Source organism: Glycine soja, chromosome 11, assembly GCF_004193775.1.
Source record: "Glycine soja cultivar W05 chromosome 11, ASM419377v2, whole genome shotgun sequence".
In the NCBI taxonomy this organism is placed as follows: Eukaryota; Viridiplantae; Streptophyta; class Magnoliopsida; order Fabales; family Fabaceae; genus Glycine; species Glycine soja.
In genome coordinates this window covers 33,438,773-33,463,349 of record NC_041012.1, presented here as the reverse complement: position 1 = coordinate 33,463,349, position 24,577 = coordinate 33,438,773, and the positions used below count along the sequence as shown (strand labels likewise).

The 24,577-nt window shown below is 34.5% G+C and overlaps 2 protein-coding genes across 5 annotated transcripts; both read left to right on the top strand.

Annotated features, from left to right (window-relative positions):
• The first annotated feature begins 734 nt into the window (after nucleotides 1–734).
• On the top strand, nucleotides 735–11,766 carry LOC114377220 (cysteine-rich receptor-like protein kinase 2). Of its 2 annotated transcripts, none has more exons than XM_028335646.1 (8): nucleotides 735–1,187; nucleotides 8,505–8,899; nucleotides 9,749–9,877; nucleotides 10,001–10,131; nucleotides 10,305–10,518; nucleotides 10,605–10,836; nucleotides 10,969–11,131; nucleotides 11,220–11,766. In XM_028335646.1, the coding sequence occupies exons 1-8, from the start codon at nucleotides 790–792 to the stop codon at nucleotides 11,535–11,537; spliced, it is 1,980 nt and encodes a 659-aa protein (XP_028191447.1). In that variant the 5' UTR covers nucleotides 735–789; the 3' UTR covers nucleotides 11,538–11,766. The 2 variants fall into 2 exon arrangements, with proteins under 2 accessions (XP_028191447.1, XP_028191448.1); XM_028335647.1 differs by having other exon boundaries at nucleotides 736–1,187; nucleotides 10,004–10,131.
• An 11,058-nt stretch (nucleotides 11,767–22,824) lies between these two features.
• LOC114377222 (transcription factor TGA9-like) lies at nucleotides 22,825–24,311 on the top strand. Of its 3 annotated transcripts, none has more exons than XM_028335649.1 (5): nucleotides 22,825–22,853; nucleotides 23,021–23,175; nucleotides 23,337–23,425; nucleotides 23,774–23,853; nucleotides 24,120–24,310. In XM_028335649.1, exons 2-5 carry the CDS (start codon nucleotides 23,066–23,068, stop codon nucleotides 24,174–24,176), a joined length of 336 nt encoding a protein of 111 aa, XP_028191450.1. In that variant the 5' UTR covers nucleotides 22,825–22,853; nucleotides 23,021–23,065; the 3' UTR covers nucleotides 24,177–24,310. The 3 variants fall into 3 exon arrangements, with proteins under 3 accessions (XP_028191450.1, XP_028191451.1, XP_028191449.1); XM_028335650.1 differs by having other exon boundaries at nucleotides 22,853–22,914; nucleotides 24,120–24,311; XM_028335648.1 differs by lacking the exon at nucleotides 22,825–22,853 and having other exon boundaries at nucleotides 22,921–23,175; nucleotides 24,120–24,306.
• Nucleotides 24,312–24,577: the final 266 nt, after the last annotated feature.

Below are 24,577 nucleotides of genomic sequence, written 5' to 3'. Positions count from 1 at the left end.
ACATGAGAAGGAATGACATCAATATTTTATAGTTAAATATAGTTTTAGTCTCTTTACATAATAACATATAATTTTAATTAGTCACCTTATTTTTAATTTTTTATTTTTGATTTCCATAATTTTAAAATTAAGCAATTTTAATTTTATTATCTTATCAATAATATTTAATGAAAGTTTTGACATAACTTATAGATGTAGGTGGTATTGACACGAGTCATACTTATATAGAATCGAAGTGTATTAGTCATGTCAACACTTCATAACCATATTCATATCTCTATTAAATATTATTATTTCCTCTTCATATATTCAACTAGTTCTTTCATTTCTAATTTATTTATTTTAAAATAATTAATATTTTAAAATTTTAAACTTTAAATAATATTTTTTTTAAAAATATATCCTTTTTTAGTTAATATTTCACTACTAGCAATACAAGGATCAGGGATTCATGTATTAAATAAGGGTATTTTAACCCAATTATAATAATATTTTATTTTTATTAAATATTTCTTAATCAATGAGTATTAAAAATGATGGTTGTTAAAAAATGGAAAGATGATAATAGATGATATAAAACGGACTAAAATTCATCAATTTTAAAAATAAAAAACTAAACTGTGAAATTAATAGTGTGAAACCAAAATCATCAATGGACTATATCAGAAGACCAAAATACAATTAATTTAATATTTTACTAACTAGCAACCAAATATCTCAGACTTTTAAACTTTTTTCTTTAAGGCCCATATCAAACCTATCTTTTGAAGCCTTTGATATATACCGATCATGTTTGAGAATCACAAGAATATGGTGCAACTCAAGGTCGTAGCCTCAACCTTGTTGGTGTTGTGGTCATGGTGGAGCTTTGAGGGTGCAGTTGGAGACCCTCAACTCTTTTTACTCAAATGGGAGTGCAGCGTAGTCGCAGTACACGACTTGCTCAACTTCAACCAAAATCTAAACGCAAGTTTGGTCGACCTTAGAGCACAAGTGAGCAACCAAAGAAAACACTTTGCCACGGCTCAATCAACCAGCGGAGCAGACCCAGTCCATGCCATGTTCCAATGCAGGAACTACCTCTCCATCACTGACTGCACCACCTGCTTTGCCACCGCTGCCACCAGAATTCACAACTGCTCCACTGGAAACGGTGCCCATGTCGTGTATGACGGCTGCATCCTCAGGTACACATCCTCATGTACCCTTTGAAGAGGGGAAAGATAGAATTTTACATGACAAATAGAGGGCTAAAAAAATAAGTGAGCTTGGTTTCACCGTAAAGAATTAATAACAGAGTTCAAAATTGATTTTAAATAAAAATTTTCATGTTAAATTTTATGAGGAAAAAAAATTCAGAATTAATTTTAAGGTTAGAACAACTATGAAATTTTTTTGTGTTGGATAAAAATTTTATATTAAATTTTATTGTTAACTTATTTTTATAATAAAAAACATTTAAATATAAATAAATCTCTTAAAATTAATTTTTATCAAACATGCAATAAAGTCACTAGTCCTATTGTTAGAGTAGACTAATAATATAGATCTCATAATAGGTGGTTACAATCTGTGTTACTATTTTATAGTCAATGATAAGTGTGTGCTGACTCGCCATTGAGTCATTAGCTTCTAGAGCACTCTATGCCAATAAATAGGAGCATGTTGGAAATGAGAAGGTTATAAGAAGTATTGGAGAGAAATGGAAGAAACAATATATAAAAGAAGACTATTTTTTATTACTTGAGAAATACTTTTATTTTGGTTTCTTTGGGTTCTTTTTAGTTCACTTACAAATGAAAACTTCTCCTCCTTTTATACACTTTAAGGGAGAATTCTATATACATCAAGAAAGATTTCACACACTTTAAGGGAGAGTTCTACACACTTCTTTTAATTAAATATTACTTCTACTTATTTCAATACTTCTCTAGAATTTTCTTTGGAGTAGTAATACAAACTTAAAAGGGACTAAAACTTGATTAGTGGGCTAAACCAAGTTTATATTATTCAACACCCCCCTCAAACTTGGTTTACCATTCCTAGTAAGCTTCTTAACTTGATAGAGTCTTCTTGCTTGAGCGGCTTGGTTAAAATGTCAGCTATTTGGTCTTAAGACTTCACATATTCTGCCTGCACATCCTTTCTTGCTATGCACTCCCTTCTGTAGTGGTAACAAGTATCAATATGTTTGCTTTGATCATGGAACACTGAATTCTTTACTAAAGCAATGGTTGACTTATTATGCACAAAGATCTTGGTTGGCTCTTCTTGTGACATGCCCATCTCTTTTAACAAATTCCTGAGCTAGATTGCATGACAAATGGATGAAGTAGCTACTACATATTCTGCCACACAAGTCGAAAGAGTGACTATTGGCTGCTTTTTTGACATCCAAGTGAAGGTTGTATTCCCCATGAAAAACACAAATCCACTAGTACTTTTCCGATCATCTTCATCTCTAGCCCAATCGTTGTCATTGTAACCTACAAGCTTATAGTCATTACTTGTTGAGAACCATAAGCCAAAGTCAATTGTTCCTTTGATATAGCAAAGAATTTGTTTTGCGACCTTGAGATGTGTAGTGGTTGAATTCTTCATGTATTGACTGATGAGTCAAGAAGCATATAGAATTTCTGGTCTTGTGCACGTCAAATATCGTAAACTACCCACCAAACTCTTGAAATTTGTAGTATCCACCTTTTCTGCTTTGTCAAACTTTAATAACTTCATTTTGCACTCCACCAATATTCTAATTGGCTTGCAGCTATCCAACTTGAATTTCTGGAGCATCTCCTTTGCATAGTTTTGCTGTGAAATGAAGATTTCATCTTCCTTCTGCTTTACCTCAATGCCAAGATAGTATGACATTAGTCTAATACCAGTCATCTCGAACTACTTGATCATTGTTTTCTTGAACTCTTCAAACATACTTGGATTACTTCCCGTGAAAATCAAGTCATCCACATATATGCACATGATCAAGATATCTCCATCTTTGATCTTGACATTAAGGGCATGCTCGTGTGGGCACTTTGTGAAGTTATTTTCTTGGAAGTACTTGCCAATGCGAATGTACCATGCTCTTGGTGCTTCTTTTAGTCTATAAAGCACCTTTTTTAGATTGAGAACTTTGTCTTCTTCTCCTTTCACATTGTATCCCAGCGGTTGTTCAATGTATACTTCTTCCTCGAGGACTCCGTTCAAGATGACGACTTTACATTCATTTGATGAATTCTCCACTTGTGTTGAGCTGCAAGAGAGAGTATTAGTCTTATGGTCTCAAGGCAAGCGACCAGAGCAAACACCTCATCATAATCAATCCTAGCCTTTTGACTGTAACCTTTTGCAACTAGTCTTGCCTTGTATCTTTCAATTTCTCCCTTGGCATTCTTTTTTGTTTTGTACACCCACTTGACACCAATAGCCCTGTGCCCTTTTGGAAAGGAGACGAGTTCTCGTGTGTTGTTCCTATCAATGGATCTAACTTATTTATCCATCGCATCTCTCCATCTTTTATCTTGTGCAACTTCTTCAAAGTTTATTGGTTCACAATCTACAAAGAGACAAAATATTGTGATATTATCCAAACTCTTACTTTGATCATAAAGATCTTGGAGGGTTCTTGTGCATGAGACATGTTGATGGATTGACAAGTGCACCAATTCGTTCCAAGTAGTAAAGTTAAAACAAAAGTTTGAGTATCGTATCCACCGGGACTTTGTTTGTACTTAGGTAGATGAATATTTAATTAAGAAAAAGATTTGGAAAAGGTAGTAGAAAATAGTAAATTAAATTGCTGAAAATTAAATCAAACAAGATAAAAGAATTAAACATAAATTTAAATTAATTAATTAAATACAAAAAAGATGAGAAAATCCAATAATATTGTAGAAGGAAATTCAAAAGATGAGAATGTTGGGAACTTAGCCTACTAGAGCTACTCCTTGATATAATGTTAATAATTTTTCTATATTTATAATTATTCCAATTTACACCTGCATCTACTAATATACTCTAACTTTGGTCCCCGCATGAAAGAGCCTAATTTATCTATTTTCTCTCCCAAATCCATTTGCAGAGCTAAAATAATAAATTGCATTAAGAATATAGATGTATAACAAGCTAAATAAATATCAACCTATCCCTAGCGATGACTTTATCTAGATACTCTTTCCAATTCTATTAGAAAATAATGTTTCCCGAACTACCCTTAAAACTTATCATGCAAATGGGTGATCAAGTCATAAGCAATAATATTAAGCACAAGAAAGAATAATGCAAATGTAATATTATAAGTAGATAGGAAGAGAAATTACATCAAGAATAGTTGGATGCCAAGTTTCCAACAAAGAGGGTTTAGCCTCTCATTATCATGGAGACTTTATAATTGGAAAAGAAGAATATTTAGTAAAGGGGGAAAAGATAAGAAAGGGAATGGAGGGAAGAAATGGATCCTATTGCTTGCTTCTCTTTCTTCTAGCCTTTTCCTTCTATAAAGAATTGGATTCTGTTAGAATTTTTGTGGGTCTTCTCCTTCTTCTCTCTTCTTCTTTTATAGGTGCAATTAGCAGGCTGTTGAATCAGTCTGATTTCCTTAATTAGTCCTTTTCTCCTCAATTAATCTTCTTTCCTTAATTATTTTTCTTTCCTTAATTAGTCCTTCTTTCCTCAATTAGTCTTCTTTCCTTAATTATTCTACTTTTCTTAATTATTCTTCTTTCCTTAATTAGTACTTCTTTCCCCAATTAGTCTTCTTTCCTTAATTAGTCCTTATTTCCTCAATTAGTCTTTCTTTTCTCAATTAGTCATTCTTTCCTCAATTAACTTGCTTTCCTTAATTATTCCTGTATTTCTAAGTTTTATTTTACTCACTAAGCTTCATAAATCTATCACTTTTAATATTCTCTACACAAAAACTTAAATGAGATTAATTTAACAATTATTTTCTCAAAAAGGAAAAATTATAAGAGAAAAATTACAAATTCTTCTATACTTTAACCCCCAAAATATACTCATAATTAGCAGTTATCAAGACAACCCTTTCACTCTCAGGAGATGGCGAAGTGTCTTCATGAGTGGTTGATGTTGATGGGGTGAGCTCTTACTGAATATGTTGAGGTGTCTTCTCTTCTTCAAGTGGAGGAAAGAAGTTGTATTCCTTTTTATGAGTCTCAAAGTCCCATTGTCCTTCTTCATCGAACACCACATCTCGATTGACTAGCCTTTTCTTGTTGTTTAGACTGTACAATTTGTACCCATTTGATCTTGAATCATAACCGATAAAGATGAATCTCTCACTCTTGTCGTCAAGTTTTGCTCTTCTCTTGTCTAGGACATGAACATGAGCTATACTCTCAAAGACCCTCAAGTGAGAGATACCAGGGTTTCTTTCACTCCGTGCTTCTTGTGGTGTCTTTCATCATACACTACCTGTCGGAAAATAATTGGACAGATAAACCCATGCCACAACTTCTACCCAAAATTCTATTAGCAGTTTCTTGCTTTTGAGCATGCTTAAAGCCATATCAAGGATCATTCTATTTTTCTTTCTACCAAACCATTTTGTTGGGGGATCTTGGAATCGTCAGGGGACATCTGATTTCATTCCCTTCACAAAACTCTCAGAACTCCTTAGATGTGAATTCTCCTCCTCGGTCAGTCCTTATGGCTTTGATCTTTCAATCACTTTCTTTCTCCATTGTAGCTTTGAACTTCTTGATGGCAGAAAAGACTTCTGATTTTTTCTTTAAGAAATAAACCCATGTTTTTCTTGAAAAAGCATCTATGAAAAGGAGGAAATAGTTATTTTTACCTAGTGAGCTTGGCTTCATTGGCCCACAAAAGTCAGCGTGTATTAGCTTGAATGGCTTCTTAACTCTTGAGTTTGACTCCTTTGGAAAACTCGTTCTGAATTTCTTGCCAAGTAAACATCCTTCACAGAGTTGATTAGGGTGCTTAATAGAGGGTAGTCCTATTTCCATCTGCTCCTTTGATAGTAAACTTAAGCCTCCAAAATTTAAGTGCCCAAATAGAAGATGCCATAACCAGGATGCATCAATGTAGCAAGCTTTAAGACATTTTCCAACATTGTTTTGGATATTCAATAAGAACATCCTATTTCTTGACATTGGTACCTTGATGATTAGATTGTTTCTCCCATCTCTAATGGAAAGACTGGAATCTTTCATGTGAATATCATAGTCTTTTTCAAGTACTTGTCCCAAACTCAAAATATTGTTCTTCTTTATATTTGGGACGTAGTAGACATTTGACATGAATTCATGGCTTCCATATTTCAAATGAATTAAGATCTTACCTTACCTTTGCTTTTTATAGGAGTCTTAGAATTATCACCAAATGAGAAATTGTCACTTACTGATTCATCAAGATCCACAAACATGCTTCTTTTTCCGCACATAAGGTTGCTTGCACTAGTGTCAAGGTACCATGTGTTTTCTTGGCTACCTTCATTACCTGCACGTGCTAGGAGCACTATTTCAAACTTCTCGTATTTTTGCTCCACATAGTTAGTCTCCTCCTCAACTCTACTCTTGGTGAATCTACATTTTGAAGTATAGTGGCCAATCTTTTGACAGTTATTGCATTGGGTTTGAGATTTATCATACCTTGTGCTTGTATAGCCTCTTCCATGTTCTCTTGTTGAGCTTTTTCTTTTCTCATAACAGTTGTTTATGAAATTTGAACCTCGTCCACTATTGCCACATCCAACTTGTCCTTAGTCGCGACCTCGACCTCTACCTCAACCTTGTTGACTTCTCTCATTTCCTTGACTTTCTTCCTTCTCCTTTAGGTGGATCTTGAAAAGTTGCTCAATGATCTCTTGCTTCTTCTTATGTTTCTCCTCATAAGCTTGCAGTGATCCTTGAAGTTGTTCTATCGTCATAGTTTCTAAATCTTTGGTTTCCTCAATTATCATGACAATATGCTCAAATTTGGGATCTAATGAGCGTAGTATCTTCTCCATAATTCTTACATCTTGTAACTTCTCACCATTTCTTTTTAGTTGATTTGAAACAACGAGAATTCTTGAAAAATAATCGAAAATGGACTCTAACTCTTTCATATGTAAGGATTCAAACTCACCTCTTAGAGTTTGGAGACACACCTTCTTTACTTTGTCTTCTCCTTTGTGAGAGGTTTGAAGCTTATCCCATGCCTCCTTAGCGGATGTTGCATAAGATATCTTTTCAAACGCATCATCATCTAATGCTTGATAGATGAGAAAGAGAACTTTCTTGTGTCTCTTTCTTGGATCCTTTAAAGTCTCTTTTTGTGCTTGGGATAGTGAAGTCTCATCTTGCGGCTCCTTATAGCTTTTTTCAACCATTTCCTAAACATCATGTGCTTCAAGAAGGGCCTTTATTTTGATGCTCCAATTGTCATAGGTGCTCCCCTTTAGAAGTGAAACTTGAAAGGATGTTGTTCCATTGCTTGCCATAACTATAGAGGGATTTCTTATCAAAATCTAAGCTCTAATACCACTTTGTTGGAAAGGAGAATGTTATAGGAAGTATTTGAGAGAAATACAAGAGGAGAGAATATTTGAAAGAAGGTTAATTTTTTTATTACTTGAGAAATACTTTTGTTTTGGCTCCTTTGGGTTATTTGTGGTTCACTTACAAATGACAACCTCTCCCCCTTTTATAGGTTTCAAGGGAGAGTTCTAGATACATAAAGAAAGATTTCATATACTTCAAGGGAGGATTCTACATACTTCTCTCAACTACTTGGTTCTACATGCTTCTTCCAATTAAATATTACTTCTACTTATCTCTACACTTTTCTAGAATTTTCTTTGAAGTAGTAACACAAATTTAAATGGGTCTAAAACTTGATTAATGGGTTAAACCAAGTTTATATTATTCAACATAGCAACATTGAGTTTGCAGCAACTAATAAAATCATTACACACTTTTCATTAGTACGTTTTAGATATCAGTTTGTAATATGGTAATCAGAGCTTCAAATCCGTGTTAATGGCTTGTGATCCTGAAAATTATTCTTTGATGCTGCTGAACATGGAAGAACTTGTTCGTGCAGAGCCTTTTTCCTTCTTTTTCGGCTTCGACGCTGGTTCCTGCTTCTTCACCGATAGATGCTTCTCTGGCATCCTTTGACTACCATTTGATATCGGAAAAACTCACCTACCGATAAGAACTTCCTTGCTTGGAAGCAACAAGTAGATCCTGTACTAAAAGCACATTGTCTTGACCACTTCGTCGTGAGTCCAGTGATTCTGGCGCAAATTCTTTCAATTACAGATCGTGATATAAGGATTGTAGAACTGAGTTTTAAACATGTTAAAAACAAAGACAAAAATAATTGTCGAATGTGTATTTCAAATGTCACAAGATTGTCCCAGCTTAATTAGTGATGTTGTTTTCATCACAATAATATGTAGGTTGACCGTTAATGAAAAACTAGGGTCAGAATTAATTGACTTGGATATTTGATGCTTGCAAATGTGTTTGACTGTTGAGGTACGAGAACAATGAATTCTTGGATCACAGTCTCAGTTCTACCCTCCACACACTTTGCGGAAATGAGACAGCAGATGAAAGCACTGCTTTTGGTACAGTTGGACGGCAAGCTCTGATGGATCTACAAATAGCAACACCAAAAATTGGTGGCTACTTTGCAGCTACCAAGACACAAGTGGCTGGTGGTGCGATCTATGCCTTTGCTCAATGTGTTGAAACTCTCACGCAAGAAACCTGTTCGGACTGTTTGTCAATTGCACAGAGTGGCATACAAGATTGTCTTCCAAAGACAAATGGTCGGGGAGTCAATCCTCCAGTGTGCTTTATGAGATACTCGGAGAAACCTTTCTTTGCAGATAACCAAACCATTGATATCAGTCTCTTCTTAAAACAAGGTACAAAATCCATTACTTCATTTAATAAATATTGACTTGAATGAATAAAAAATGGGCTAGAGGGGTGCCATCTCTTATGGTATAAAGATATTTCCACCTTTCCAGAAGAGACACTTTTTATACCACTATATTATTATCCGAAATATATTGGAAATTTCAAAAATTTATGGGCTCTACTTCCTTTAAGAGTCCCAGTTGTATTCTTTCTGTCCTAAAATGACCGAAGTTTTAGTCTTTGAAAAATATTTCAAATTGATTGATGTTCTCACTTTTGAATGACATATTAAAACATTTATTTTAATTTTGTCCTTCTATAAATAATGTTATCTTAAAAGATTCAATGATGCATATATTAAAATTAAGAGAGAGAACAAGTATATTTTAGTAAAATTGTCTGATGATAAATACTATTGGAATATTTATCTTGTTCATCGGTATTTATTTTCTTGATCTGTGTAAAAAAAAAAAATCTTAAACATCAACCGTTGTGGGATGGAGGGGGTAATTTAATAGTTTTCTTGTCCAAACATTTTAAGAGAAAATAGTGAGTGCACTGAAATTGTTTTCATACAATCATTCAATTTTAAATTAATATAGGTATGATAAATTTATTAAATTTTACGATAATTATCTTAAAAATTATGTCTAACATATGACTTATGATAGATTGAGGTGCACTATAAAAACAGTTATACGGAAAATACATAAAATTTAAACTCTAAATTTTACCTAATAATAAAGGATGAATTAAAAATGTATTACTACGACTCTTGTTATACTGTAATATCAACATCTAGAAGGGATACATCATTTGGAATATTTGAGGTCAACTTCTTTTCTGTCTTGAAGGAGGAGGAGGTTCAATCAAGAAGTGGCTTGTTATTGGTGGTGGTGTTTCAAGTGCACTCCTTGTTCTGATCCTTATTTCATTATTTCGGTGGCATAGAAGATCCCAAAGTCCCACTAAAGTTCCTAGAAGTAAGACTATGTGGAAAGTCCTTATGTGATGCTGTATCCATCTATTAATCAACTAGCATATGTCTTCGCTTTTAAGAAGAAAACTACATTGTTAAAGAAAAAACAAACTCGTATTTTACTTAGCAGGTACCATAATGGGAGCGTCCAAGTTGAAAGGGGCAACCAAGTTCAAGTATAGTGACTTGAAAGCTGCAACAAAAAATTTTAGTGAGAAAAATAAACTTGGAGAAGGAGGCTTTGGTGCTGTATACAAGGTAAAATCGAATAGTTCCGTACATTTCAATTGCAATTTTAAGTTTTTCTTTTCTTTTTTAATGTAAACTTGTCGACTGAGATCTCCATAAAATATGCTAAGATCAAAGGCAATATTAATTATAAGCTATACATATAGTGGTAATTTTTAATTCTGGTGCTATTGATTGAATAGGGAACTATGAAAAACGGGAAAGTTGTTGCAGTCAAAAAATTAATTTCAGGAAATTCCAGCAACATAGATGATGAATTTGAAAGTGAAGTAACGCTTATAAGTAATGTTCATCACAGAAATCTTGTTCGGCTTCTTGGTTGTTGCAATAAAGGCCAAGAAAGAATCCTTGTTTACGAATACATGGCAAACGCCAGCCTAGACAAATTCTTATTTGGTAACTAGCATGTTATTTGTGTAAGTTTTACTTTCTTAGCCCCCTTTTCTCCTTTAATATTTTGAGCATATAATCTTGGGAAATAGGAAAAAGAAAAGGCTCCCTCAACTGGAAACAACGGTATGATATAATTTTGGGCACAGCAAGGGGATTGAATTATCTACATGAGGAATTTCATGTTTCTATCATACATAGAGATATTAAGAGTGAAAATATCCTATTGGATGAACAACTTCAACCCAAAGTTTCTGATTTTGGGCTGGTGAAGCTCCTACCAGAAGACCAATCTCATCTTACCACAAGATTTGCTGGGACATTGTAAGTAAAAAAAAAAAAAATACAAATACTCAGCTTTAAAATTTTAAATAGTAAAATATACTGCCCCCACATGCAGAATACTGTCATAATTTCTTAATTATATATGTGACATAAATTTTATGCACTTGTCAGGGGATACACAGCACCTGAGTATGCACTCCATGGTCAATTATCAGAAAAGGCTGATATATACAGCTATGGAATTGTAGTCCTTGAGATTATAAGTGGTCAAAAGAGTATTGATTCCAAGGTCATTGTTGTTGATGATGGTGAGGATGAATACCTTCTTCGACAAGTAAGGAATTTTGCATAAATATGTAACAAAAATTATTTTTTTTTCTTGTAATATTTTACTATATGACCCTTGGTTTTGACTACAACAGGCTTGGAAGTTGTATGTGAGAGGCATGCACTTGGAGTTAGTGGACAAAAGCTTAGACCCTAATAGTTATGATGCAGAAGAAGTGAAGAAAATCATAGGCATTGCTTTGATGTGCACTCAATCATCAGCTGCAATGAGGCCATCCATGTCTGAAGTAGTAGTCCTACTCAGTGGCAATCACTTACTTGAGCATATGAGACCTTCTATGCCTCTCTTTATTCAGTTGACGAATTTAAGGCCCCACAGAGATATCTCTGCTTCAACTGGTTCCTCTACGACTAATGCTACTATCTCAAATTCTATAGTACCCACTCAATGATTAAGTATATGATGTAAAAGAAAATTTTTATCCAGTTCATTATTAAAGATGGGTATAATTATTTGTAAATCTTACTTATTTTTAAGAGAAAAATTACATTAATATTTTTAAAATTTTGTTCATTAGTGCAGATATGGAGTACTTGAGTAAGAGGGAAATGAGGAGGAAATTGAGACTACAAAAAGGCTTATTATTCAGCAATAAAGAAACATATTTATGAATTTGGATCGTGACTTTGAGTTTGGTGACTTTCTCTCATTTTTGGACCATTAGATTAATCTAATGAGCCAGATATTTTCTGTTGATTAAACAGATATGTTTGATTTAATTATCAGTTTAGTTTTTGTATTTTTTTTCAATAATTTAAAACCATATAAATTACAACCGAGGGTGTATATTACCTGATACAGAGAATTAATATTCAACCCGTGGTCTTAAGTATGGTTGAGATCTGCGTGGAGCATAATTAATAAACGAGCGATGCCTCTGGAAATTAATTAATTAATTAGCGTAGTGAATTTTGGCATTCACTTCATGTGAAGGATTTAATTGAATGAAAATAAATTGATCTATGTCCCGGATCTTTAATTCGTCCCAGATTACATTCCTCTATGTTTAACAGAGGCTTAATTAATGTAACTTTCTTTCCTTAACACCACATTTCCCTTCATTTCTTCTTCGGCAAAGCATGCCGGAGCTTTTGTCGTCATCATCGGAAACCAATTACCAGCTAGAAAATCATCTGACGAAGGGATTCGAATGTGGACTCATTAGTTGATTCGACAATCTTTGATAAGGGAGACAAGAACTGCACTATCATGCTTTTTTAAATTCAATGATGGAGAAGTTTTTAACTTACATTTCACATAATTAAACTAGACAGACATTGTTTCAGGTTAGCTTTAATTCCAAGTTACGTGTTGTAAAATATTTTAAGTACATATCATTTCTAATATTAGATATACTTGATCATGGAGATGGAAGTACATTCCAATGAAACTGTCTAAATTCTGTTTGTCAGTGTGCCACTATATATAAAAGCGGTGGGTTAGCTAAGGAAATCATTCACATATTAAATGCCAAAATTTCTAATTAAGCACCTAATCCGTGTTGTTGATTACACTTTCCTAAACCACCATATGCACTAGGGTGTCATCATTAACAATTCTCCATCTCTTAGACTCATTCCTCTCACAAGTTTAATTTTAATGAGTTTAATTATAATTACAAGAAATCTCTCGACGATCATATAGCTGAGACCTGAGGCACTTCATATGGAATTACAATAAAAATTATCATTTAATAATAAATAGTATAAATTACCTAGTGTTAGATTATTTTCATTAGTATAATAAGGAAATATAAAAAAAAATTAAAGTAATATAATATTATAAAAAAAAACTCCTTTCTTTACATTGTTAATACAAACAGCCCTCTTCCATACCTCAAACTCAGACTTTATACTTGTATATTAAGTCCACCCACGCTTGAACATCATTAACAACTATACTTTATTCTTTTGAGGCCTATATCAAACCTATCTTTTGAACCCTTAGAAGTATACCGATCTAGTTTGAGAATCACAAAGAAAATGGTGCAACACAAGCTCGTAGCCTTAACCTTGTTGGTGTTGTGGTCACGAGGGAGCTTTGAGGGTGCTGTAGGAGACCCTCAACCCTTTTTACTCTTATTGGAGTGCAGCGGATTCATGGCACCCAACTTGTCCAACTTCTACCAAAATCTAAACGCAAGTTTTGCAGACCTGAGAGCCAAGGTGAGCAACCAAAGCAAGTGCTTTGACACGGCTCATTAATGCTGATTTGCCGCTTTGTACATCTCAACATCATCCATGATTCGACACATTTCCTCAATCTCCTACACGATTTGCCGCTGTTCCTCAACCTCTTCCTCGATTCAGCAACATTCCTCAACCTCCTCCTCGATTAATTTGCCGCAGCTGGACCTCAACCTCACCCACAATTAACCTCCACTCGACCTTAATTAACTTCGTCCCTAATTTGGTGCATCTTGATCTTAACCTCTTCCTGCAACATTGTTCTATTTACCAAGAACAAAAATGCACTTAGTTCTCTTTTTTTATAAACATGTTTAGAAACTTGCATTTCAGGACCAGTTATTACAAATTATATTTGGTTATTTGGAGCAAAGCATGAACATGTCTTTCTTAACAGGACATCCTTTCCCTCTCAGATATCTCCTCTTATGGTAGCAGACATAATGGGAATCATACATCTTAGATTCTAGTTTTCTGCTTTTCTGTCTTTTATTTCTTGATGTACATCAGAAAAATTATAATTGGTTATTTCTATTTTTTTCATAGTTGAAAAACCCGATTCAGTCAGGCTAGTCGAACCGGTCCAACTAGGACACGATGGCATAACCGGGCCGATTTTGTTATTGGACCGATCATTTATCTGAGCCGGGATGACCGGATCAAACACGGCTGATTTTGAGCAAACCCAGTGGCCCGGCTGGTTTTAAAAAGCAGAACTGGATTTTTCATGTTATAAAAAAAACACTCAAAAAAAGTGTCACTTTGAAGAAAAAATTTCTTACCGTACGACGAAGAGCGCACATACGGGAAACCTATGGGTGTGGAAGAATGTGAGTGAGTTGAAGAAAAATGTGGGATGAAAAAATTTCTTACAGTGGATGTTCACGCCAACCAGCGACTGTTATCACATGAACCCACAACGAGAGCTATGAACTAGAACAAGTAATATAAGTTTTTCTGTGAGAAAAAATGCTTACTTGTATTCTGTTATTCAATTGCATAGCAAGATACATTATTATAGCTTGTCGAAGCTAACAACCAGAACAATAAAACTGACCCACTACTCATCTGCGTGGGTTTTACAACTGAAAAAGAAAACTAATTAAGTAGCTAAAATCAAGCTATTCTTCCCTAAAGACTCGGTCAAAGTAACGTACTGACTATTATTGAAACAGAATCCTACTAGTTAAAACAGAATAAAAACAATGATAAATATTTCCTAACATTCCCTCCCTTAAACTAAATGCTCAGCATCTAGTTTACTTTTGATGCTTCAATCAAACCCAACATGCTCTTGTGATTTAAAAACTGCTCCAATTTTAACGGTTTGGTCATGATATCCACCTTAGTTCCTGCATCATTTATTGATAGCTTTGTTCCTGGCACAATTGGATTTTTTACTGCATTTCAATCTTGCATACCAAAACGATTCAAAACATCATGGGCATACTTTCTTTGACACATAAAGATTCCATGATTATTCTGCAAGACTTCTATACCAAGAAAATATCTCATCCGCCCTAGATCTGTCATATCAAATTCCAGCATCATAGATGATCTAAAATCATTGCACATGCTTTCATCATTTCCAGTGTATATGATCATCAACATATAGACTCACAATAAGAATTTTACCTCCCTTTGACTTTGTAAACAGTGTGTGTTCATAAAAACATCTCTCAAAGCCATTGCATAGGAAATATGTCTCTATTTTGTTGTACCATGCTCTTGGTGCTTGCTTAAGCCCGTACAATGCTTTTCTCAATCTGTAAACCTTTTCTTCTTCTCCTAATTTCACAAAGCCAATGGGTTGTTGTACATATACCTCTTCCTTGAGTTCTCCATGAAGAAACTCACTCTTCACACCAGTTGATAAATACTCCAGCCGTGTTGAGCAGATATGGATACAAGAATGCGTATTGTGCCCATTTTAGCAACTGGTGCAAATACCTCAGTTTAGTCCACTCCATACTATTGTGCATACCCTTTAGCAACTAATCTTGTTTTGAACTTATCAATTTCTCCATTTTCTTTGAGTTTGGTTTTGTATATCCATTTGACTCTAATTGGTTTCATACATGTTCACAAATTTTTAGTTCCCAAATTTTGTTCTTCTCGATGGCTTCCATCTCCTTTTTCATTGCATCCCTCCATGTCTTACTCTTGACAGCTTCTTCATAAGTCATAGGATCATCTTCTATCACCATCATAGCATTATCTGATAGATCATCTCCTCTCTCATAGTTAGCCATCCAAACCTATTCTTTTCTATGCCTTCTGGCCCTCCCTTGAGCTGTATTATTGCTGGACAAAGGATCATCAGAATTGATTTCAGCGTTTCCTATACTTGGTAATTGTGCAGATTGCTCTGCAGCTTGCTGTTGCAAAATTCATGTATCATTTTGCTCAACTTCCTCAACATCATGCTCATATGCCTCTCTATCATCTCGGTCCAGATTCTTTTGCTGATTTGTGCCTTCAATTTTCTCCAAGTTCCAGCACTTTTCTTCTTCGAATACAACATCTCTACTGATAATGATCTGATTTTTAACAGGATCAAATAATCTGTAGGCTTTTGATTCATCACTAACTCCAAGAAGAACACACTTTTTGCTCTTATCATCCAGCTTTACTCGTAGTTGGTCTGGTGTATGGACATGTGCAATGCATCCAAACACCCTAAAATAATCCACAGATGGCTTTACTCCACTCCATGCTTTTTCAAGGGTTTTACCTTGTACTGCTATTGTGGGACTTCTATTTAGAACATGTACACACGACTTAGTTGCTTCTGGCCAGAAAATTTTTGGAACACGCCTGCCTGTCAACATAGACCAAACCATATTCATGATGGTTCTGTTTTTCCTCTCAGCAACTCCATTCTGCTGAGGTGTGTAAGCTACTGTTAATTGTCTCTGTATACCTTGAGTTTTGCAGAATTCTTTAAATGCACAGGAATTAAACTCTCCACCTCTGTCTGTCCTGAGACAGATAATGCTTCCTCCAGCTTCTTTTTCTACCAGGGATTTGAAACTTTTAAATAGAGAAAAAGTTTATGCCTTGTCATGTAGAAAGTATACCCAAGTTTTTCGTGAAAAGTCATCAATAAAACTTAGGAAATACTTCTTGTTGCTATTTGATGAAGGTTGAACTGGTCCACACAAATCAGCATGAATGATTTGAAGTTTCTCTGATGCTCTCCATTGACTCTTCTTTGACATGGCATTTCGATGTTGTTTTCCAGTCAAACAGTGTATACATAATTCTTGTGTAACTAAAATAGTAGGCAGCCCATTCACTATTTGCTTAGAAGCAAGTGTTTTTAAGCCATCATAGCTTAAATGGCCTAAATGATTATGACATAATTGTGATTCCCGCTCCAATTCAACCTGAAAACATGTTGCACCAGTTGGAGCTCAAGTAGCAGTTAGCACAAACATCCGACTGCTGCTCATACTGACTTCCATAATTGACCCTTTTTCTGGATGAACAACAGTACACATGTTGTTTTGAATTTTGATGGTCAAGCCCTTTTCTTGAAGTTGTCCAATACTCAAGAGATTATTCTTGAGTTCAAGAACATATATAGTACACCTGGGATATCACATGTGTGATATCGTTTACCACCTTACGAACACTCCATTTCCCCATAACAGCAATACAGGTGTCATTTCCTAGCTTTACTGTGTGATGAAAATTCTCATCCAGGTGTGAAAACCAATCCTTGATACCACTCATGTGATTACTGCACCCAGAGCCTAAAAACCACTTGTCTTTTTCTTCTTTGAGATCAACTGAAGCCATTAACAAGAGCTCATCCTCTTGTTCCACCTTATCCTCAACTTCAGCATAATTGGCATTCTTCTCCCACATGGGACACTCATATTGAAAGTGTCCAAGTTTGTGACATTTATAACATTCAATTTCATCCTTATTGAATGACTGTCTTTCTCTACCTCTGCCTCAGAAGGATCCTCTAACCTTCATTTTCCTCTTCCTCTCCCACTTTTCTCATTTGTTACAGCTTGTAAGACCTGCTCTTCCTCCACAGCCAGCAACATCCTTTGTTCGTGCACCAGTAAACTACTCTGAAGTTCATCTATGGTCATGGCTTCCATGTTGTTGGATTCTTCAATTGAGCATACTACATAATTGAATTTGGTTGTCATAAACCGCAAAATCATTGCAGTTATGGCATTTTCTTGCATGTTTTCGCCACCTTCATACTTTTAGCTATCTTCAAAGTCCGAGCAAAATAGGAATTCATAGATTCTTCTTCCTTCATTTGCAATAGTTCGAAGTCTTTGCGCAATGCTTGCAACTGAGCACGTTTAACTCGAGTGGATCCCTAGAATTTTTGTTTCATTGAATCCCAAATATTTTTGGACGTGTCATCATTCAGGATGGTATCCAGAATTTCTCTATCAATAGCTTGATAGAGATAGTTTTTGATTTTTAGATCCTTCAACTTTTTCTCCTCCATTAATTTAATTTCTTCATTTGATGCATCGGCCTTATTGGAAACATCAGCAATGCCATGCTCCACCAAGTGCCAAAATTCCTTTGATCGAAGGAAGTTTTCCATCAGCTTCACCCAATGATCATAATGACCATCGAATTTGGGAATTGCTGGCTGCACATACTTGTTGGTATCGGTCATGGCTGTAAGATAATTCTTCAATCTTCACGTGTGCACTCTATTGGTGTTTCTCTCTCTCACACCCTAGTGTATACCCCTCACGGTAGATGCACGCTCACTCTCACCCAATGTCTTAATGATTTTTCTGGTTCAGGCCCCTGTAAAGGAGCTCTGATACCAAATTGTGAACTAGAACAAGTAAGCTTTTCTGTGAGAAAAAATGCTCACTTGTATTCTGTTATTCAATTGCATAGCAAGATACATTATTATAGCTTGTCAAAGCTAACAACCAGAACAATAAAACTGACCCACTACTCATCTTCGTGGGTTTTACAACTGAAAAAGAAAACTAAGTAGCTAAAATCAAGCTACTCTTTCCTAAAGACTCGGTCAAAGTAACTTACTATTATTCAAACGGAATCTTACTAGTTAAAACAAAATAAAAACAATAATAAATATTTCCTAACAAGAGCCTCATCTCCTACATGTGAACTTGCAGTGACAAACAAAGTTGGCAACCAAGGTTCAGATTCATGGATTCACAACGCACTGAGGGGGATGAAGGGCTAGCTGCACTGCTAAGAACTACGGTTGGGGCAATTAAGGGAACGACGGGGTGTTGCGTGGTGAGGGGAAACGAGATCTAAAACTAAAAGGCTCGAGGGACCAAGCGAAAACTCAAGAAATGAATGAAGTATTGTATTGGGTCTTGGAGCCGTTGGAGGGAGTCACCAAAATCAAAGCAGAATTGTTTTTACTTTTTAGATTAGTTTACAAATATTGGTAAAATGTTTTCATAAGTTATTTTAAAAAACTTATTGAAATAAGTTAAAAATCATTTATGAATAAATAAACTATAATTATTTCTGTAAACTCTCTTAAAAACTTATAAAAAGTGTTTATGAAAATTATTTATTATTCTACTATGTATATATAAAAAAAGATTTTATTCAATAAAAAAACACCGTGTAACAATTTCATATTCATTCAACATTAATTAAATGTCATTAATTAGTTAATTCAAATTAGTTCAAACTCAAAACAATAAAATAATAAATGTTACAGTTTATTTCTGATTACGTTAAAATAAAATTTTATCAAATTAATCGATGCATTTAAATACTAAAATAAGAATACATACAATTATGTTACCTTAATTAATAATTATGTTTTCAATTCATTATATTGTACATAATTATAATTATACATACAAATCTTCTATTCTCTATATTATCTATCTATTATTATAATTATTGTTGAAATACTCTAAGGTCTTTTTTGTCAAGATGAATTTCTAACAATTTCTTTAGGAATTATATTATTTTTTAAGCATGTAAATTTTTCATTCAACATATATAATTTTAAATTTTTAAATATATATATCAAGTTAAATCGGATCAATTACTAAGTCATCAGTTAAATCATTTACTCGCTATCTCGACCAGATTAATGATCGGACCAAATTTCACAACTTTGATTTTTTTACGTGCCTAATGATTTTCAACTATAAAAAAAAATTGGTCACAACTCACAATCAAACTCAAAAAAATATACTATATAATCAACTAAATAAAAGTGTATCTTAATACAATGCTATATAAACTGTACAATAAAAGTTTATTGCCGGTAAATGTTTTAGTGGAAATTTGTATTGCAACTAAAAGGAAAAATAATTGAAAATAATGCAAAATTAAAGAAAATAATCAAGAGTTATTTGCTATCTCGTCTATGTTGTTGTTCTGAGTATCATTACTCAAGGTCCTCCACTGTGATAATCAATCCCATCAAAATTGGTCGACAATTGATGATGGGGACAAATGGCTAATTCTTTATTAAATCGATCGCTAATAGCGATGAACAAATTTCAGTCACTAAATCTGATGGCCATTTATCCTTTTTCTTGTTGTGTTATAATATAAAGAGAAACTTCTTTAAAAGCGAATGTATCTCTTAAGCAAAAAAGTACTCTTAAGTTTTAACGACTTAATTAAAATTACATGAAAACCCTTGACACAACTAAAGTCATATCTGAGGACCTTTTATAAGAAGATATTAACAGTAAAAAAATATCATCTAATAATAAATAAAAACCTAAGCTTCACCTTTTTAATAAATAGGATAGGTGAGGCCTAAGGCACGCTAGACCATTCGGCCTATTTCTACCTATAGTTGTTTTTCATAACCCATTTCCACCAATGGATTAACTTGTTTTTATTTATCACTCATACGTGTTATGACACACATTCTTCTTCAAAATGTCAGACCTTGAAACCTTCTCCTTGTCATCCACGACGTTTGGAGACTCCTCTAGTCATCGCGTTCAACTTAAACACCACCCAAGACTATGGACTTATTCTTGTGCAGTCCCATCCAACCCTTTTTTTTAGCCTGTGTAGGTTAGGATTTGTAAGTCTTTATTAACAGTCTGTTTGGTAAGTGAAAAATAGGCTGGAAAGGAAAGGAAGAGAGAAGAGAAGGAAATTTAGGCTAACAAGCTCGTTTAGTGCGGTGGAAAAGGAGAAGTTTTTTTAAATAAAATATTTTTTATGGGTTAATGTTAATTATTAGTTTTGCAGTGTTATCGTTGCTTTACCATCTTACCTCTCCATTGCTTTACTGCGAAGTCAAAGGTTTGAAATGATTGGATTTAATTTGATATATTTAGATGTGGACATGCGGATATATTTCGTTATGCAGTAACATAAATAATTGTTAATTAAATTATCAACACAATCTAATTTCTAAACTTCCATCAAAATGCATGCTCTTTGGAGTCCATATAATCCATTAAATTTTTAGTATAATCAAATTTATAATAATCTTTTGAAGTCGATTTAATCCAATAAAATTTCTGTATATATAATCAATTTTATAAACTAAAAGGGTAATTTGGAGGTCCATATAATTGATTACGTGCCTGCTTGTTTATTTATTTTAAGAAAAATTTCTTCTTTAATAAAATAAGAAGTTTTTTATTCTTTCGATGTATTTGTCTAAACCTTTTTTAAAAAAATGTTTTTTTTACCCTTTTAGGCTTAATGGTTAATTTTGTCACTTTATTTATTTAGAATGTTGAATTAGGTTCCTCTATTTTCAAAATCTTCAATGTCTTTCAAATTTTTTTTTTATCAACTTGATTGTTTATTTTTTTCTTAAAAAAAAAAGCTTCCATATATGTGGTATTTTTCTATCAAAATTTGCAACTTACACTACTAAAATAATAATATTCTACAATGCGCATTCAACATCGATGGTTCCAAAAATGATGTTACTTTAGAGGCGGTGGCATTTTAGTAAATAAAAGATTTATTTTAACAACGTTTTTGCAAAAAACGATGTCATCTGCGTGTTACAACATCGTTTTTGAAACACAGTTGTTGAATTGCATTATACAAAGACAGGTTTTATAAACACCGTCTTTGAATCTGGCTTAAATTTTCATCTTTTTCCCTCATACTCGCACTCTACCCTAGCCCACATTATCTCACTCAATTCATTTGGCTCGATTTTCACTGCTGATCGAGGCCGAGAGCGTTTCGGTGTTTTCTTCTCCATGGAATTCCTAAAAATCGTTTCATTCTTAATAATTATAGTGCTTAGAGTTGTGCGAGATTTCGAAGGTGGCTTGATCGTGAGCGCTCTTGAAGGAGAATTCCTTGTCAGAGCAAATCTTGTTGAGGACGTTCCGATACTTCTTCTTCAGCCTTCGGATCTTCTCCACGAGCTGATTCTTGTTGAAATCGAGTTGGAGCCTCAACTTGATTTGGTCGTAGAACAAAGCGGTGTTGTTGTCATGCGAGGATCCTCGCTGCGATGTGTAGTCGAGGAACCCTTGCAAGAGCTCGGTCACGTCGTCGTCGGTCCAAAGCCGCTGAAACAGCCTCCGCAAGTCATCCAGCGGCGGCGACGACGGCTTTTTCTTCGTGAGTCATGGTGCTCGACTTGCATTTTGTCGAACTTCACTATCTCTGCTGCACCACCTCAGCGCCGCTCAAGGACACCAAGCTTTAGATCCCAAGCTTCCATTGCTTCAGCTCTGCTTCCGCCTCTGCTCTCGCGCACAATGCCCTCTCCCTTCCTTCTTCCACGCGCTCTTTCTCCCTCATATGTGCGGTTTCCACAGTTTCTCTTCTTCCCTTCAATTCCGCTTTCTCTTTTTTCTCCGATTACTACTTTATTTTAGCTTCTCTATAACTAAAGTTGGATTGTTCGATTCCATGGATGATCTTGCTGATCAGTTTGGGATTGGGACGCTTCGCTTGACCACCAAGCAGACGTTTCAGCTCCATGGTGTTCTCAAGAAGGACCTTAAAACGGTGATGGCTACCAACAAGGGAGTATTCAACTCATCAGCAGATTCTGGAGCAGCAAATGAACTGTGGCATTTGGAATGAGAGAAGTGGGGTATCTGTAGGAACTGTTGGATGTGGAGAGTTGCAATCTCTAAGCTTATCTATGAGTCCTGGTTCTCAGTCTAGTTGTGCCACTGCTCCTTCTGGAACAGATTCTGTGGCTATGGATGCAAAGAAGAGAGGGCATGCTAAACTTGGTTAGAAGCAGCCTGTGCATAGAAAATCTATTGACACATTTGGGCAAAGAACGTCACAGTATAGAGGCGTCACAAGGTTTTGAAACTTTCTTTGTTTGTGTACCTTTTACTCTAATTTCCAATCTGATAATAAATTCTTGTTAATTGAATTGTGGTGATTGTTTTATTTTCCTTTAGGCATAGATGGACTGGTAGGTATGAAGCGCATTTGTGGGATAATAGTTGCAAGAAGGAAGGGCAGACTAGGAAAGGAAGACAAGGTTAGTGAGAATGAATAATAGTTGTTGACATTTTTATTAATTTGTTGTCCATAGAATTCCAAAGAAAACAGAGGTAATTAAAAGTTATATATCACTTCCCGGTTTTCATACTCAAAAGAATTCTCTCTCTCTATGTATGTGTATATTATATTTATATGGACATATGCACACACTTCAATTTTTTATATTCTACAACTTTGTGATGAATTGAGTTTCTTCTACTTTGTGAGAAACTTTTAGTTTCAACTTCAGAGAAGGTGAGAATGGTCTAAGAAGAAGCCTTGCATGGCGAGCCAAAGAATAGGAGAAACGGGTTTGTCTGAGTCAGGACCTTCAAGTCACCATGTCCCTTATGGAGTTCTTCATGGGATTAATACTTCATCATCAGCCCTAATGTATTCTTCAATGATTTATTTCTCCATCTCAGTGTTATCAACACTTAGAAAAACTGAATTTCCTTACAAGGAATTTTTATTATATGGTGTTTCTTCATTTTTATGAATTAGCCTTGTTTTGATTTTTTATTTTTGTTTTTTACCCTTTGTTAATTTCTTAGCAATCAAGGGTCTGCTTTTGATTTTGGAGAGCTGGAAGAGGCTATTGTTCTGCAAGGAATTAAGATAAGAAATGATGAAGCCAAAGCATGTATGTTTCAATATTGTTTCCCTTTTCCATGGTTCTCCTTTTGATGACGTTAGATAAGCATAATAATAAGGAACTCTTTCTCCAAAAGCATAGAGAAGAAGTGGGAAGAGGAAGGAGGTTTGAACATGCCTAGAGTTACCATTTCCCATAACATAATGATAATAAACTTGGATTTGGATGGCATAGTCATAGAAATAAACTTGCATGGTTTTCTGACTCCATGAGTCATCATGAGGAGTAAAAGTATTGAAAAGGAGGATAAGGTTCCCTCCACCTTTTCATATGATTGATGTTCATAAAGCCTTTATTTTTGGTGATCCTCTGAGATTTTCCTTTTTGTGATTGTAGCAGCTTTATTCACAGGCAGGCCTTCAGCCACACTGGAAATGTTCCCTTCATGGCCAATGAGATTCCAGCAAACCTCAAGAGTACTATACTCTCTCTATCTCTCACTTCTCCATATTTGACCAATCCATATCCAAAGATGCTTAAAACTAACACAATTTCAATAATATCCCAATCTTTTCAATTATTTTTAGTACTTTCAATTTGATAAGGATATATCATATGGTTCAATACTTCAATTCAAATCTTAATTTTCAAAAATCTAATATTCTTTCATAGTTGGTTTTAAAAATCTTAATTTAGCAATAACAAAGAAATGAAATATTTTTTGGTGGATTCACAAATATAGGGAGGTTCAAAGTCAGGAGAGGAAAGCAGTGCAATACACCAAAACAATGGCAGATAAAGATGCTTTTTGCTACCCTTATCATGTTCATGATTGCACATCACCACAAGAGAATTTGCCCAATAAAGGGCCTTTTCATTCAGAAATGCTTCCCAAAAATTCTGTGAGCAAATCACATTCTTTTATTTTATCTTTGCATTTTCGTTTTAAAGCATGGCATTATTTCCATGAATTTCTGTAATGTTGAGCAATTTTTCTTCATTTCCCTCACTGATTTATTTAGTAGCTAGAAATCTACAAATTTTGTAGTTTTTAAGTACCCCTAAGTTCAGTGATTTAATTTAACATTTGAGTTTACCTTTCTATATTTTTCTCACCTTTTAAATCTCTTTATTCTTTATTTTTGGGGGGATTCTTTTTATTCAGAGGAAAGGAGCTGGTTACACATCAGAGAAGCCACT